Here is an 18,218-nt window from a genome sequence, read left to right as displayed (position 1 = left end):
GGGCACAGGTGGGTGGCACTGCTGGGAACTGATGGGCACAGGTGGGTGGCACTGATGATCGATGCCGATCCCTCCTCTGACAACTGCCGGTCCTTGGCATTACTTTCCTCGCACTCTGACAGCGTGAGGAAAGTGCAGCCGATAACCAGCAATTGCATTTCCCGGTGATCTGCTGTGTCATTGGACACGGCTGATCATGTGGTAGAAGGCCGCTGTGATTGGCCTTTTACCACATCATGGAGATCCCCGGGTGGGCGCAGGAGAGCGTGTTCTGGGAGGACGTCATATGACACCCTCAAAGAACTGGCCGGCCGCAGTGAAGCTGTCATTCAGCTATCTGCAGTCAGCAAGTGGTTAAAGAGCACCTGTCATGTTAGATCCATCATGGCAGCGCCTGTTAGTGGGCATCCACTTACCTTCTGCCGCCATGTCCCTCACCTTGTTGTGTCCCTGCCGCATCACCAGCCGTCCCATTAAAGTGAATGGGGCTGTCGGTGAGTCAACAGCGGGTCAGAGGAGGAGCCGCGGCGGGACGACAGCTGCTCTTTACAAACTATGAATTAAATTGAGCCTTTTCACTAGTGATTTAAATTAAATCCACCCTGGGACGGACTAGCAGGACATCGAATTACCCACGCGGCTGGATACATCCTGTGTGTGGGACACCCTCCCCATTCTGCCATCAGATAAGGACCAGCATGCATCTGTAGTTAGAGGCAGCGCTGGGCTTTCCAATAAAGAGTCTTGGAAGGATTCTGTGTTGCTTATTTAGTAAAATCGCAACTTTATACAATAAAAAAAATACATATATATATATTTTATTTATTTCAGGTACTTATATAGCACCGTCAATTTACTCCGCGCTTTACATATATATTGTACATTCACATCAGTCCCCGCCCCCGAGGAGCGTACAATCTAAGGTCCCTAACTCACATTCATACATACATATTTTAATTCAATTTTTAAACTTTTTTTCTTGTTTTAACATTTTTTTAAAAATATATTTTCGGAGTCGTTCAGTGTCACCACACCATAGTAACACTGCACTACCCTGGTGGGGTGATCAGGGATTTTTTCTTTTCACACTTTGATTTTGGTTACAATAATGATCATTGTAACAGCAATGCTTTGAACCGTCATGAATGAGTTTCATTCAAGACAGCAATGATTACTTGTGATCTGTGATTGGCTACAGACAATTACATGGTACAGGGCGCTGTGACTGGCCCTGGTACCATATGATAGCTGTGGGTCAATCATAGCTGTGGGTCAATCATAGCTGGGGGTCAATCACAGCATCACTGAATAGAAAGCGCAGCTGTTATGAATAAGATTCATCCAAAACCACTTTCTTGACATTTTGATCGCAAGGCGATCACATGACCCTTGGGCCATTTAAAGAGGCCTGATACTAGGACCTGCAACCCGCGGTTGTCCAGCTGCGCACCCCTAACCCGAAGCAGGTTGGATCACGTACATGTACGCCAGGGCTTATAATGTCAAGTCCTGCGCTACTAGCCAGGCCTTAAGAGTTACTCACCACCAACAAACACACACAGAGACACCTGTACACACACACACAGACGTACATATACACACAGAAACATGTATGCACAGAGACAGTGCGCACACAGGCACGTACAGACACGCATACACACAGATACATGTACATACACAGAAATACACACGCACAAACAAATGTACATACACACATACATGTACATACACACAGACACATACATGTACATACACACAGGCACACAAACACACACACATGTACATACACACACAAACACTGTTAAGTGCTCTCTCCTCTCCCCTGAAGCCACCACCAGCTGACATAGAGGATCATGTGACCAGAGTGAGCTGAAATTAGGTAGACACACACACCCTATAAAAAGTTGCAGTACTTCGTTGTTCACTCACAGAGCCGGGTACTGCACTCTAGGGGGAGGCAGAGAGCACAGCACACACGCCTTCCTTTGCTTTCACTGCGCTCAGCTATTGAGCAGCCCGACGGCTCCCAGTGCCAATGACAGATCCGGCCTGAGCCTGCTCAGCAAGACGGCCCTGGGGGACACACTCGCCCCCACCATAATTTCCACTCGCCATTGGCGAGCGGAAATTTCAAGGCCTGATATACGCGATCCAGTTTGCAGTGTGCCACCCATCCGCAGTAAATGTACTGTGGGCGGGCGGGCAAGTGGATATGAAAGGATTGACTTATAAACTCCGAACATTATAAATTCTCAAATAAAAAACACTCTAGTTTGCCTTTGAAAAAGATTAAAGATGCAAACTTACGGTGCGAAGTCCGACTTCTTTCATTAGATCCGCCATCTCCTCATCCACACCTGTAAACATGAACACAGACTATGAGCACATTGTCCTTGACCAGACCACCGCCCTCCTCTATTAGCTGGGTACTATTGGAATGTGTTAAACCATATTTATGAAATTGTTCAAGTGTGGGGAAGAGTCAAAAATTATATTGCATGAATACATTTATTACACAAGTGTCTATACCAGCTGTTCCCAACAAGGGTTCCGTTGAACCTTAGGGTTCTTCTAGAGGTTGTTAGGGGTTCCTTGAGCTGTAAGCTGATTGACCTCCCATCTGATGGTGCCTGCATACTTCCAGGGCCAATGCTACTTGGCAAAGCCACCAGCAAGACATCAATGATCACCATTCTTCCCAATGACCACCACCATTCTTCCCAATGACCACCACCATTCTTCCCAATGGCCACCACCATTCTTCCCAATGGCCACCACCAATAGAAGAGACATTTTCACCACTGTCCCCCAAATGATCCCTTTTAGTAGGAGGTTCCCAAAGACCTGAAAAATTATTTCAAAGGTTGCCCCTTGGGTATAACGTTTGAGAAAGAATGTTCTATGCCAGGGGTACCGAATTAAAATTCATGGAGGTCAAGTCAGGATAAGATTCTTCCAACAGAGGTCCGGATCGCAAGTTTGTGCCATAATTCAGATCCTTCACATCACAACCCCCGGCTCCTCTTAGGTTCACATCTCTGTGGCTGGAGAACGGTCGTGAAATTGAACATTTTCCCAACCCGCAGAAAAATGTGCTGGACTTCATCAGATGTGCGGGGGTGCCATTAATTTCTATTTCCATCACAGTTCCCACCCTTTCACATCAAAATTCCTCATATTACTGTCCTCAGCCCCCCCCCCCCCCCCATAACTGTTCTCTGCTCTGCTAGAATTGTCTTCAGCCCCCCATTACTGCCCTACGTCCGTCCAGAATTGTCCTTAGCACCCCCATATTTTTCCTCAGCTACCACATATTTGTCCTCAGCCCCCCATTAATGTCCACAGAAGCCCATTACTGTCCTGAGCCCCCCTCAAATTACTGTCCTCAGCCCCCTCCCCTCACATTACTGTCCTCAGCCCCCCAATAATGTCCTCAGCCCCCCTTTAACATTACTGTCTGCAGCCCCCCCATCACATTAATGTCCTCAGCCCCCCCCTTACATTACAGCTCTTGGTCCCCCCTATAATTGTCCTTAGCCCCCCATTACTGTCCTCATCCCCCTATAATTATCCTCAGCCCCCCATTACTGTCCTAAGTCCATCCAGAATTGTCCTCAGCCCCCCCATATTTGTCCACAGCAGCCCATTAATATCCTGAGTCCCCCCTCACATTACTGTCCTGAGTCCCCCCTCACATTACTGTCCTGAGTCCCCCCTCACATTACTGTCCTGAGTCCTCCCTCACTGTCCTCAGCCCCCCATTACTGTCCTTAGCCCCCCCTTTAACATTAATGTCCGCAGCCCCCCCTTACATTACAGTTCTTGCCCCCCCATAATTGTCCTTAGCCCCCCATTACTGTCCTCATCCCCCCCTATAATTATCCTCAGCCCCCCATTACTGTCCTAAATCCCTCCAGAATTGTCCTCAGCCCCCCCATATTTGTCCACAGCAGCCCATTAATATCCTGAGTCCCCCCTCACATTACTGTCCTGAGTCCCCCCCTCACATTACTGTCCTGATTCTTGCCGTACTGTCCTCAGCCCCCCATTACAGTCCTCAGCCCCCCATTACTGTCCTCAGCCCCGCCCCCCTTACATTACAGTTCTTGGCCTCCCCTATAATTGTCCTTAGCCCCCCATTACTGTGCTCAGCCCGCCTAATAATTGTCCTCAGCAGAGACGAGCTTCTCCACAGCTGCATGGAGAAGTACAGGATCTGGTGGAGGATTTTTAGTCCTCCTCTCTGCTGCCCACTGCTGAGACAAAATGGAGGCAAGATGGCTCGGGGTGATGTGTGAAACGGCCTGGCGTGCTGGATTCGGCCCGCGGGCCTTACGTTTGACATGCGTTGTAACCTGATGATATACCGTCACTTTTTTCTCTAACAAAAACAGCAATCTTTATTTTTGTTTCAAGAAAAATGACCCAATTAAAGAAAAAAAAAGCGATGTAGGAGTTGAGGCCTCTGAGAGCTCTCTCTATCGGTGGACCATCGATGGTACCTGGAGATGAACTTTAATTTGGACATACAAAGCTAAAATGTCATTCTTCATCCGATTTGCCGAAATTGTAACAAATGAAGGGCAGACCGTCCGTCACAGCCAACTTCCTGCCGGCATCTAATGAGCTTCACGGACTGCGTGGGAGGCGGGGAGATCTGATCAAAGGGGCTTCTTCTAAAGAGATCAACGTAAGGAGGTCTGACTCCGCCATAGATAGACAGACTAATTGGTAATAATGGAACAGATGCAGACTAATGAATATTTTATCGCGTCGTGAAGAAAGCTGGAGAAGCGAATTGTTAATGACTTCCATACAAGTCTGGGGAGAGCCGGCATCCAGAAAGGAGAGGAACAGGAAATGTCAATGACGTCGTATCTGTCCCACACGGACCGGAGCCGAGGTTTCCCAATCATTGGGGAAGATCAGGACTATGGTAAGGTTGGCCAACCTGTGTTCTTCCTGAAAAAAATCGGGGGCATCTCATGGACTTGAAACATTCCTCGTACGTTGTATCTTGCTGGGTATACCAGCGTTCCTCAACCGTTTGTTTGTCACGGCACTTTTAAGGGGAGAAAGCGTCCGGACCGGAAGGGGGGGAAAGCGTCCGGACCGGAAGGGGGGAAAGCGTCCGGACCGGAAGGGGGGGAAAGCGTCCGGACCGGAAGGGGGGGAAAGCGTCCGGACCGGAAGGGGGGGAAAGCGTCCGGACCGGAAGGGGGGAAAGCGTCCGGACCGGAAGGGGGGGAAAGCGTCCGGACCGGAAGGGGGGGAAAGCGTCCGGACCGGAAGGGGGGGAAAGCGTCCGGACCGGAAGGGGGGAAAGCGTCCGGACCGGAAGGGGGGGAAAGCGTCCGGACCGGAAGGGGGGGAAAGCGTCCGGACCGGAAGGGGGGAAAGCGTCCGGACCGGAAGGGGGGGAAAGCGTCCGGACCGGAAGGGGGGGAAAGCGTCCGGACCGGAAGGGGGGGAAAGCGTCCGGACCGGAAGGGGGGGAAAGCGTTTGGACCGGAAGGGGGTGAAAGCGTTTGGACCGGAAGGGGGGGAAAGCGTCCGGACTGGAAGGGGGTGAAAGTGTCCGGACTGGAAGAGGTGAAAGTGTCCGGACTGGAAGGGGGTGAAAGTGTCCGGACTGGAAGGGGGGGAAAGTGTCCAGACTGGAAGGGGGTGAAAGTGTACGGACTGGAAGGGGGTGAAAGTGTACGGACTGGAAGGGGGTGAAAGTGTTCAGACTGGAAGGGGGTGAAAGTGTTCAGACTGGAAGGGGGTGAAAGTGTCCAGACTGGAAGGGGGTGAAAGTGTACGGACTGGAAGTGGTTAAGATATTACTAAAACCTGTAATAATGGAATGCAGAGGCAAATATTGAATATGATTAGAGTAGATACATTAATAGTGTCTTATAAATACATCCGAACCTTTGAGGGCGACCAGAATGCTGGCGCGGCCCACATTTGAGTTTTTCCACCCGATTAAAGGAAAGGTAATATGAGGGAACTGCACGAGTCTGCACAGCCGCCCTTTCTATATGTATTTGTGTTCTGACGGGGAATCCGGTTTTGACGTACCCACAGGAATGGTTGTTGGTTTTCTGGAGCTGCAATGGGGAAGTTGTGTAGACGATCTGTATGCAGATCACGCTGAGCCAATTTTCTGCTTTAATCAAACAGAACAACTAAGTCGCTATCACTAAATCCTCAAATTTATCCTTGGTTGTGATCCCGGGAAGATTCAGGGAGGTGCAAAAGTCAAACTCATTTTTTTGTCTAGAAGAAAAAGTTATTTGACTGGTGAGTATTGTCAATAGAAGATCTCTGGGTTTTAGGATTAGAAGGAAAGTTGAGAATATTTTGAGTGAATTAATTTTTTTCCTCTGTAGTGTTACAATGTATCTAAAGCCAAACCTTTGGTTTTTTTTGGCCGTTCCTCAGCTTCTCAGAAATTGAGGACCAGCCTAGATCGTAAAGCCTGGAGGCCTGGCCAGCCTAGTTCTGGGATCCTCCTCATTCATCCTGGTGTGGCACAGCACCGCTTAATCTCTTACAAGAGCAGACACCAGAAAAAGTCCCCAACTTGCCCAGTGCAACATCCTCTGCAACAAGACCACACAGACAATTGATCATAGCATTTTTTTTTTTTGACCGTTCCTCAGCTTCTCCAAAATGGAGGACTAGCCTAGATCTTAAAGCCTGTAGGCCTGGCCAGCCTAGTTCTGGGATCCTCCTCATTCATCCTGGTGTGGCACAGCACCACTACATCTCTTACAAGAGCAGATGCCAGACAAGGCCTCCAACTTGCCCAGTGCAACCCCCTCTGCAGCAAGACCACACAGAATCGATCATAGCATTTATTTTTGGCCGTTCCTCAGCTTCTCAGAAATGGAGGACCAGCCTAGATCTTAAAGCCTGTAGGCCTGGCCAGCCTAGATCTTAAAGCCTGTAGGCCTGGCCAGCCTAGATCTTAAAGCCTGTAGGCCTGGCCAGCCTAGATCTTAAAGCCTGTAGGCCTGGCCAGCCTAGATCTTAAAGCCTGTAGGCCTGGCCAGCCTAGATCTTAAAGCCTGTAGGCCTGGCCAGCCTAGATCTTAAAGCCTGTAGGCCTGGTCAGCCTAGATCTTAAAGCCTGTAGGCCTGGTCAGCCTAGATCTTAAAGCCTGTAGGCCTGGTCAGCCTAGATCTTAAAGCCTGTAGGCCTGGTCAGCCTAGATCTTAAAGCCTGTAGGCCTGGTCAGCCTAGATCTTAAAGCCTGTAGGCCTGGCCAGCCTAGTTCTGGGATCCTCCTCATTCATCCTGGTGTGGCACAGCACTGCTTAATCTCTTACAAGAGCAGACACCAGAAAAAGTCCCCAACTTGCCCAGTGCAACATCCTCTGCAACAAGACCACACAGACAATTGATCATAGCATTTTGTTTTTACCGTTCCTCAGCTTCTCCAAAATGGAGGACCAGCCTAGATCTTAAAGCCTGTAGGCCTGGCCAGCCTAGTTCTGGGATTCTCCCCATTCATCCTGGTGTGGCACAGCACCGCTATATCTTTTACAAGCATAGAAGCCAGAGACAAGGTCTTCCACTTGCCCAGTGCAACATCCTCTGCAGCAAGACCACCCAATCAATCATAGCATGACCACATACACTCACCACCCAATTTATTCGTTCCACCTTGCTAGTACTAGATTGGACCCCTTTTTGCTTTCACTCTTCGTGGCATAGATTCCACAAGGTGTTGGAAACGTTCCTCACAGATTTTGGTCCATATTAACATGATAGCGTCACACAGTTGCTGCAGATTTGTCGGCTTCACATCCATGATGCGAATCTCCCATTCCACCACATCCCAAAGGTGCTCTATTGGATGGAGATCTGGTGACTGTGAAGGCCATTGGAGTCCAGTGACCTCATTGTCATGTTCAAGAAACCAGTTGGAGATGATCTGAACTTTGTGACATGGAGCATTATCCTGCTGGAAGGAGCCATCAGAAGATGGAGACACTGGAGTCATAAAGGGATGGACATGGTCAGAAACAAGACTCAGGTAGGCCGTGGAGTTTAAACGATGCTCAATTGTTACTAAGGGGCCCAAAGTGTGAAAAGAATACCACCCCCACACCATGATACCACCAGCCTGAACCGTTTATACAACGTAGGATGGATCCATGCCATCATGTTGTTTACACCAAAATTCTGACCCCACCATCTGAATCTCATGGTTGAAATTGAGACCCATCAGAGCAGGCAACATTTTAAAATCTTCTATTGTCCAATTTTGGTGATCCTGTGTGAATTGCAGCCTCCATTTCCTGTTCTTAGCTGACAGGAGTGGCTACCTAACATGTCACGCTTTAAAATTGTGTACACCCGTGAAACGGCGCCAAACTAGGGTACCTAAAAATCTCAATAGGCAACGCTCTAAAAGCCTTTAAAGTTGACCCATTTAGAGTCCCACAGAAGGTCTGGTGCTAAAATTATTTCTCGCACTCTGATGTTTGCGACGACACCTCACAAGCATGATGTGATCGCTGTTTACATATGCGTGTGAGACCCACGTATGCATTCACATGTGCTTGTAAGCATGGAGGCGCTTTACCTTTTTTTTTTACTATTAGAGGTGCACCGAAATGAAACTTCTGGTGCCGAAACCGAAAATTCTAAATGCACTTGGCCAAAAACCACAGTTTATAAAATTGAATATATGTTTTTTTGGAAAAAAAATACACTTTGATTAAAAAAAAAAATATATATATATATATATATATATATATATACAGTGGGGCAAAAAAGTATTTAGTCACCACCAATTGTGCAAGTTCTCCCACTTACAAAGATGAGAGAGGCCTGTAATTGGCATCATAGGGAGACCTCAACTATGAGAGACAAAATGAGAAAACAAATCCAGACAATCTCATTGGCTGATCTGGAAAGAATTTATTTGCAAATTATGGTGGAAAATAAGTATTTGGTCACCTACAAACAAGCAAGATTTCTGGCTCTCACAGACCTGTACCTTCTTCAAGAGGCTCCTCTGTCCTGCACTCATTACCTGTATCAATGGCACCTGTTTGAACTTGTTATCAGTATAAAAGACACCTGTCCACAACCTCAAACAGTCACACTCCAAACTCCACTATGGTGAAGACCAAAGAGCTGTCGAAGGACACCAGAAACAAAATTGTAGACCTGCACCAGGCTGGGAAGACTGAATCTGCAATAGGCAAGCAGCTTGGTGTGAACAAATCCACTGTGGGAGCAATAATTAGAAAATGGAAGACATACAAGACCACTGATAATCTCCCTCCATCTGGGGCTCCACGCAAGATCTCACCCCGTGGGGTCAAAACGATCACAAGAACGGTGAGCAAAAATCCCAGGACCACACGGGGGGACCTAGTGAATGACCTGCAGAGAGCTGGGACCAACGTAACAAAGGCTACCATCAGTAACACACTACGCCGCCAGGGACTCAGATCCTGCAGTGCCAGACGTGTCCCCCTGCTTAAGCCAGTACATGTCCGGGGCCCGTCTGAAGTTTGCTAGAGAACATTTGGATGATCCAGAAGAGGATTGGGAGAATGTCATATGGTCAGATGAAACCAAAATAGAACTGTTTGGTAGAAACACAACTCGTCGTGTTTGGAGGAGAGAGAATGCTGAGTTGCATCCAAAGAACACCATACCTACTGTGAAGCATGGGGGTGGCAACATCATGCTTTGGGGCTGTTTCTCCGCAAAGGGACCAGGACGACTGATCCATGTACAGGACAGAATGAATGGGGCCATGTATCGTGAGATTTTGAGTGCAAACCTCCTTCCATCAGCAAGGACATTGAAGATGAAATGTGGCTGGGTCTTCCAACATGACAATGATCCCAAACATACCGCCCGGGCAACGAAGGAGTGGCTTCGTAAGAAGCATTTCAAGGTCCTGGAGTGGCCTAGCCAGTCTCCAGATCTCAACCCCATAGAAAACCTTTGGAGGGAGTTGAAAGTCCGTGTTGCCCAGCGACAGCCCCAAAACATCACTGCTGTAGAGGAGATCTGCATGGAGGATGGGCCAACATACCAGCAACAGTGTGTGCCAACCTTGTGAAGACTTCCAGGAAACGTCTGACCTGTCACTGCCAACAAAGGATATATAACAAAGTATTGACATGAACTTTTCATATTCACCAAATACTTATTTTCCACCATAATTTGCAAATAAATTCTTTCCAGATCAGCCAATGTGATTGTCTGGATTTGTTTTCTCATTTTGTCTCTCATAGTTGAGGTCTCCCTATGATGCCAATTACAGGCCTCTCTCATCTTTGTAAGTGGGAGAACTTGTACAATTGGTGGGGACTAAATATGTTTTTGCCCCACTGTATATATATATATATATATATATATATATATATTCATTGAAATATATTGAATGTGGCCAAAATTTTAGTATTTCAAATATATTTTTCTTCCACGTGGGTTCTCCTCCTCCTCCTCTGCTGATTTCCTTCTGCCAATTCCTCAGCAGGTTGAATATTAATGAATAGTCCAGGAGGACCGTGTGGATGAGCACCATCCGTACAGCTTATGGAGATCATTATGGAACAGCTGCTCATGAAGGTAGACTACTGACGAGCGCTGCGCCGAGACTACTGAAAGTCGTTCATTTCTAAGAAGAAGAAGAAAAAAAATCGCCGAGCGCCACAAACCTTTTGACTTCTCTTCCTCCGCATCCTCGTCCTTGATAATGAGCCGTCCGTCATTTGTGACTTTGAAGTCGCGGCTTTGCTTTGTGCTCTTCAGTCCCGGTTTTGTGGCTGCGGTATAAAAAGATGAAAGGCAGGTTTTCTACATTAATTATAAAAACAATTATCCTCGCGGCTCGATATGGATAAGCGGATAACGACTTTATTTTTGCTTCCAACAAAGAGCACTTATCTGAAATCTCTGGGCAGTCCTGGGCTAATGTCTGCTTTCTGGATCTCCATATATAGTAGCGGTTATTATACAGGATTTATAGAGCGACAACTGTTTGCGCCGCGCTTTACATGAGGGCAGACGGTACAAGTACCATACAATTCAAAAACTTTTTTTTCTAATGGTTGAACTGGATGGACTTTTGTCTTTTTTTTTTTCAGCCAGACTAACTATGGAACTACAGTGAAGGAAATGCGTATTTGCTCCCCGGCTGATGTTGAATGTTCGCCCCTCACACAGAAATGATCGGTCTAACAATGGAATGTTCGGTGTAACACAGAGACAGAATACAACAACAAATTCAGCAGAAATGCGTCTAACAAATGATGACGGATCTGCATGTTCATGAGGGAAAGAAGGATTTGATCCCCTATCATTCAGCAGGATTTCTGGCTCCCAGTTGTCTTTCATACAGGTAACAAGCTGAGAATAGAAGCAGTCTCTTAAAGGGAGTGCTGCTAATCTCATTGTGTTACCTGTATAAAAGACACCTGTCCACAGGAGCCATCAAACCATCAGATTCCAAACTCTCCACCATGGCAAAGACCAAAGAGCTGTCCAAGGATGTCAGGGACAAGATGGTAGACCTACACAAGGCTGGACTGGGCTACCAAACTATGGCCAAGCAGCTTGGTGAGAAGGTGACAACAGTTGGTGCAATCATTCACAAATGGAAGAAACACAAAACAAGTGTCAGTCTCCCTAGGTCTGGTGCACCATGCAAGATCTCACCTCGTGGAGTGTCAATGATCATGAGAACAGTGAGGAATCATCCCAGAACTACACGTGAGGATCTTGTCAATGATCTCCAGGCAGCTGGGACCACAGTCACCAAGAAAACAATTGGTAACACACTACGCCGACAAGGACTGAAATCCTGCAGTGCCCGCACGGTCCCTCTGCTCAAGAAAGCACATGTCCAGGCCCGTCTGAAGTCTGCCACTGAACATCTGAATGATGCAGAGGAGGACTGGTGGGAAGTGTTGTGGTCAGATGAGACCAAAATCCAGCTCTTTGGCATCAACTCAACTCGTCGTGTTTGGAGGAAGAGGAATGCTGCCTATGATCCCAAGAACACCATCCTAACTGTGAAACATGGTGGTGGAAACATTCTGCTTTGGGGGTGTTTTTCTGCTAAGGGGACAGGACAACTGCACCGCATCAAAGGGACGATGGATGGGGCAATGTGCCGTCAAATCTTGGGTGAGAACCTTCTTCCCTCAGCCAGGGCATTGAAAATGGGTGGTGGATGGGTGTTCCAGCATGACAATGACCCAAAACACACGGCCAAGGCAACAAAGGAGCGGCTCAAGAAGAAGCACATTAAGGGCCTGGAGTGCCTAGCCAGTCCTTGGACCTTAATCCGATTGAAAATCTGTGGAGGGAGCTGAAAGTTCGAGTTGCCAAACATCAGCCACCAAACCTTAATGACTTGGAGAGGATCTGGCAAGAGGAGTGGGCCAAAATTCCTCCTGAGATGTGTGCGAACCTGGGGGCCAACTCCAGGAAACGTCTGACCTCTGTGATTGCCAACAAGGGATTGGCCACCAAGTACTAAGTCATGTTTTGTGAAGGGGATCAAATCCTTCTTTCCCTCATGAACATGCAGATCAGTCATCATTTGTTAGACGCATTTCTGCTGAATTTGTTGTTGTATTCTGTCTCTCAGTGTTACACCGAACATTCCATTGTTAGACCGATCATTTCTGTGTGAGGGGCGAACATTCCATTGTTAGACCGATCATTTCTGTGTGAGGGGCGAACATTCAGCATCAGCTGGGGAGCAAATACGCATTTCCTTCATTGTATGCTTGCCCCAAGCATATCTGCCGGTATTTACCATTGATGGGCTCACTACCTCTGCTGGAAGTTAATTCCCGGCATCAACTACTCTTGCAGTAAAATAGTACTTTCTGAGATCAGTTTTGAACTTTCCTCCCAGTTAGTTTAACCCCTCACCCTCCAGAGGATTTACTCCCCCCCCCCCCCTTACCCTCCAGAGGATCCCCCCCCCCCCCCACTTGCCCTCCAGAGGATCCCCCCCCCCACTTGCCCTCCAGAGGATCCCCCCCCTCCTGACCAGGCCATTTTTTACAATACGGCACGGAGTTACTTTAACTGACAATTGCGCGGTCATGCAACGCTCCACCCAAATGAAATTGACTTTTTTTTCCCATGAATTGAGCTTCCTGTGGTATTTGATCGCCTCTGCGGTTTTTACTTTTGGTGCTATAAAAAAAAAAAAAAAGCCCGAATATTTTGAGGGAAAAAAACAATATTTTTTACTTTTTGCTATTAACCATTTGCCAAACGCGCTATAGCTGAATGACGGCTACAGTGTGGTTGTTCAGTTCTGGGAGGGCGTCATATGACGTCCTCCCACGCGCCCTCGCCGATCTCCATGATCAATGTGTCCTACGGATCAGCTGTGTGTCCAAGCGTGAGAAAAGTACTGCCGATAACTGGCAATAGCCAGAAAACAGATCGGCACTGATCATCAGTGCTCAGCAGTGCCACAGACCTGTGCCCAGCAGTGCCACCCCCCTGTGCCCAGCAGTGCCCCCCATCAGTGCCGCCAGTCAGTGCCCCCCATCACTGCCGCCAGTCAGTGCCCCCCATCACTGCACGTCCGTGCGCCCATCTGTGCTCATCAGTGTCGCCTATCAGTGCCCATCATTGCTGCCTATCTGTGCCTCCCATCAGTGCTGACTATCAGTGCAGCCTCAACGCACATCAGTGAAGGAGAAAGATTACCTGTTTGCAAAATTTTATAATAGAAACAAAAGAAAAACTTTTTTTTTTTCAAATTTTTTGCTCTTTTTTTGTTTATAGCGCAAAAAATAAAACCCCCAGTGGGGAGTAAATACCACCAAAAGAAAGCTCTATTTGTGTGAAAAACAAATTATAACAATGTCATATGGGTACATTGTTGCATGACCGCGCAATTGTCAAAGTGCGACAGAGCTGAAAGCTGAAAATTGGCCTGGGCAGGAAGGGGGGGGGTGCCCGGTAGGCAAGGGGTTAACGTGTCCAATAAAAATGTTAAAAATCACATTTCGTCATAAATTTAGGCCAAAATGTCTTTGCTAAAAATAAAAATCCCAATATGTGTAAATTAATTGGTTTACGTGAAAGTTATAACGTCTACAAATGGCGGAATATGTACAGTTGTGACCAAAATTATTCAACCCCCACTGAAATTGAGTGTTTTGGCCAGTTTGACATTGCTTTTGATCATTCAGTCATCTTGCTTACATTTACATTAAAGAGGCACTTGTAGGTCAGACAAATATAACATAACAGTTATAATGAAATAACCACAAATGTCTTTTCTGTGCTCACAGCATTATCAGTTTTATTCAACCCCCAAGTGACATTCAATCTTAGTACTTAGTACAGCATCCTTTTACAGTTATAACAGCTTTTAAACGTGAAGCATAGCTTGACACAAGTGTCTTGCAGCGATCTACGGGTATCTTCGCCCATTCTTCATGGGCAAAGGCCTCCAGTTCAGTCACATTCTTAGGCTTGCGCACTGCAACTGCTTTCTTTAAGTCCCACCAGAGGTTCTCAATCGGATTTAAGTCTGGTGACTGCGATGGCCACTCCAAAATGTTCCAGCCTTTCCTCTGCAACCATGCTCTAGTGGACTTGGAGGTATGCTTGGGATCATTGTCCTGTTGAAAGGTCCAACGTCTCCCAAGCCTCAGGTGTGTGACGGACTGCATCACGTTTCCATCCAATATCTCCTGGTACTGAAGAGAATTCATGGTACCTTGCACACGCTGAAGCTTCCCTGTACCTGCAGAAGCAAAACAGCCCCAAAGCATGATTGACCCTCCACCATGCTTCACAGTAGGCAAGGTGTTCTTTTCATCATAGGCCTTGTTCTTCCTCCTCCAAACATAGCGTTGATCCATGGGCCCAAACAGTTCTAATTTTGTTTCATCAGTCCACAGAACACTATCCCACAACTTTTGTGGTTTGTCCACATGGCTTTTGGCATACTGCAGTCGACTCTTCTTATTCTTTGGAGACAGCAAGGGGGTACGCCTGGGAGTTCTGGCACGGAGGCCTTCATTACGCAGTGTGCGTCTTATTGTCTGGGCTGAAACTTCTGTACCCACATCTGACAAATCTTTTCTCAGTTCCTCAGCAGTCACACGGGGACTTCTCTCCACTCTACGCTTCAGGTAGCGCACAGCAGTCGAAGTCAGCATCTTCTTTCTGCCACGACCAGGTAGCGTTTCAACAGTGCCCTTTGCCTTGAATTTGCGAATGATGCTTCCTAAGGTGTCTCTTGGTATGTTTAACATCTTTGCAATCTTCTTATAGCCATTGCCCTTCCTGTGAAGAGAAATCACCTCTTCTCTTGTCTTCCTGGACCATTCTCTTGCCTTCACCATGTTTGTAACCACACCAGTAAATGTCTAGAAGGAGCTGAGTATCACAGTCATTTTAAAGCTGCCTAATTGGTGCTTATTATGCTTGATTGCTGCTCGGTGACATCCACAGGTGTTTTCAATACCTGATGGAAAGCACCTGTATGAACCTCTGTTCTTCAGAGTGGTAGTCTTTAAGGGGTTGAATAATTGTGGCAATGAAGAAACCACATAAGAACCATTTACTACTGTATTACATAAACAATTGATGTCATTTTAGTTGCATTTGGGTAGTTACAACGTCCTTGTAGGATTTGATTCTGAATACAATTCCAAATGTACACTATAGTCCCTAAACCCCTTTACAGCATTGGGGGTTGAATAATTTTGGTCACAACTGTACTAGGATTTTTTTTTTTTTTTTTTTTTTTAACAACAACTAGTATTGGCGGTGATTGGTGACTTATAGTGGGACTGCGGCGGGCATTCTGACACTGTGGGGAAACGGACTTGGTGTCACTGACATCCCCAGTGACACCAATACAGTGATCATTGCTAATAAAAAGCACTGACACTGTACTAATGGCACTGGGCAGGAAGGGGTTAACATGAGGGGCGATCAAAGGGTTAACTGTGTGCTGTTTTACTATGTGTGCAGTGTGTGTTTTACTGTGTAAGCATGCTGCTTTGTATTGCTCTGCAGAGCAATACAAAGCAGCATGCAGGTGCTGACAGAGGAGAGATCTGTATTGCTTACATACAGACCTCTACCCTGTCAGGGTTCCTTAGCGGACTGACAGCTGTATCCTCCATTGGTGGCGCGGGTAGGGTGGTGCGCGCACCCCCTACACGGAAATACAAAATCAAGTATACAGATGTGATTTTACGCCGCCCTGTAGTAGTAGTTCTGCTATAGAGCGGTTGGAAAACGGTTAATATCAATTTAAATGTTTTGCGACTGCCATGCTGAAAATACTCGGCTCTCCCCTGCGGCGTCTTTATTAAGTGCCAACAGTTACCAACCGTCCAATTACATTTAAACACTGATTTGCAGCAATTACCCGGCCCGTGGAGATATTATTCAGGGATCAAGAGCAGATCCCAGACCTGAGCGGAACACTTCACTATTCTTAGTCAGCTTTAATTAAACTGTGTGTTGTGCAAGGCTTGGAATGTATAATAAATGCTTCTCTACCAAACAAACACACAATCCTTGGATCAGAAAGAGATTCCCTCGCATGGCTCAATTCCCTGGTTATCTCTCACCTTGACTATTGTAACTCCCTCCTCATTGGCTGACCTCATCGCAGGCTATCCCCTCTTCAGTCTATCATGAATGCTGCTGCCAGACTCATCCACCTTACTAACCGTTCTGTATCTGCCACCCCTCTCTGCCAATCCCTCCACTGGCCTCCATCCCTCTCTGCCAATCCCTCCACTGACCTCCACTTGATGCCCTCCATCCTTCTCTGCCAATCCCTCCACTGGCTTCCCTCTATCCCTCTCTGCAAATCCCTCCACTGGCCTCCACCCCTCTCTGCCAATCCCTCCAATCGGTGTCCTGTATCCCTCTCTGCCAATCCCTCCACTGATCTCCACTCGGAGGCCTCCATTCCTCTCTGCCAATCCCTCCACTGGCCTCCACTCGGTGTCCTCCACCCCTCTCTGCCAATCCCTCCACTGACCTCCACTCAGTGTCCTCCACCCCTCACTGCCAATCCCTCCACTGCCCTCCACTTGATGCCCTCCATCCTTCTCTGCCAATCCCTCCACTGGCTTCCCTCTATCCCTCTCTGCAAATCCCTCCACTGGCCTCCACCCCTTTCTGCCAATCCCTCCAATCGGTGTCCTGCATCCCTCTCTGCCAATCCCTCCACTGATCTCCACTCGACGGCCTCCATTCCTCTCTGCCAATCCCTCCACTGGCCTCTACTCGGTGTCCTCCACCCCTCTCTGCCAATCCCTTCACTGACCTCCACTCGGTGTCCTCCATCCCTCTCTGCCAATCCGTCCACTGGCCTCCACTCGGTGTCCTCCATCCCTCTCTGCCAATCCCTCCACTGACTTCCACTCGGTGTCCTCCACCCCTCTCTGCCAATCCCTCCACTGACCTCCACTCGGTGTCCTCCATCCCTCTCTGCCAATCCGTCCACTGGCCTCCACTCGGTGTCCTCCATCCCTCTCTGCCAATCCGTCCACTGGCCTCCACTCGGTGTCCTCCATCCCTCTCTGCCAATCCCTCCACTGACTTCCACTCGGTGTCCTCCATCCCTCTCTGCCAATCCCTCCACTGGCCTCCACTCGGTGTCCTCCATCTCTCTCTGCCAATCCCTCCACTGACCTCCACTCGGTGTCCTCCATCTCTCTCTACCAATCCCTCCACTGGCCTCCACTCGGTGTCCTCCATCTCTCTCTACCAATCCCTCCACTGGCCTCCACTCGGTGTCCTCCATCTCTCTCTACCAATCCCTCCACTGGCCTCCACTCGGTGTCCTCCATCCCTCTCTGCCAATCCCTCCACTGGCCTCCACTCGGTGTCTTCCATCCCTCTCTGCCAATCCCTTCACTGACCTCCACCCCGCTCTGCCAATCCCTCCACTGATTTCCACTCAGTGTCATCCATCCCTCTCTGCCAATCCCTCCACTGGCCTGCCCCCTCTCTGATTTCTGTATCATCTCCCTTTCTATTGTAAAGCGCTGAGCAAACCGCTGACACTATATAAATCCTGTATAATAATACATTTGTAAAGTGTTCAGTGTGGAAATAGAAGAATGACTCACCTAATACTCTCTGAGCGGCGTTTGCATCGAGGAAGTTCAGAGGTTCGTCTCCTTCCCCTTCCTTCAGCCAGGCTCTGCTCATCTGCCGCGTCTGCTTCTTCTGC

At 47.9% G+C, this 18,218-nt stretch overlaps 1 protein-coding gene across 1 annotated transcript in view; it reads right to left on the bottom strand.

The window, feature by feature from the left end:
* The window catches only part of LOC149436254 (RRP12-like protein), a 45,259-nt gene that overhangs the window by 22,047 nt on the left and 4,994 nt on the right, over nt 1-18,218 (bottom strand). Inside the window, exons 2-4 of the mRNA XM_089661809.1 lie at nt 18,115-18,218; nt 10,684-10,791; nt 2,308-2,357 (exon numbers count right to left, since the gene is read on the bottom strand). The exon at nt 18,115-18,218 is cut by the window's right edge and continues 75 nt beyond it. Of these exons, the coding sequence (XP_089517935.1) occupies nt 2,308-2,357; nt 10,684-10,791; nt 18,115-18,218 (262 nt within the window). The remainder of the gene's footprint in view (nt 1-2,307; nt 2,358-10,683; nt 10,792-18,114) is intronic.

The sequence above is a fragment of the Staurois parvus genome, unplaced genomic scaffold (assembly GCF_062004578.1).
Source record: "Staurois parvus isolate SC_StPar_1 unplaced genomic scaffold, SC_StPar_1.0 ptg001389l, whole genome shotgun sequence".
In the NCBI taxonomy this organism is placed as follows: Eukaryota; Metazoa; Chordata; class Amphibia; order Anura; family Ranidae; genus Staurois; species Staurois parvus.
Note: the sequence above shows the minus strand (reverse complement) of the source record. Positions and strands in the feature narration are given on the sequence as shown.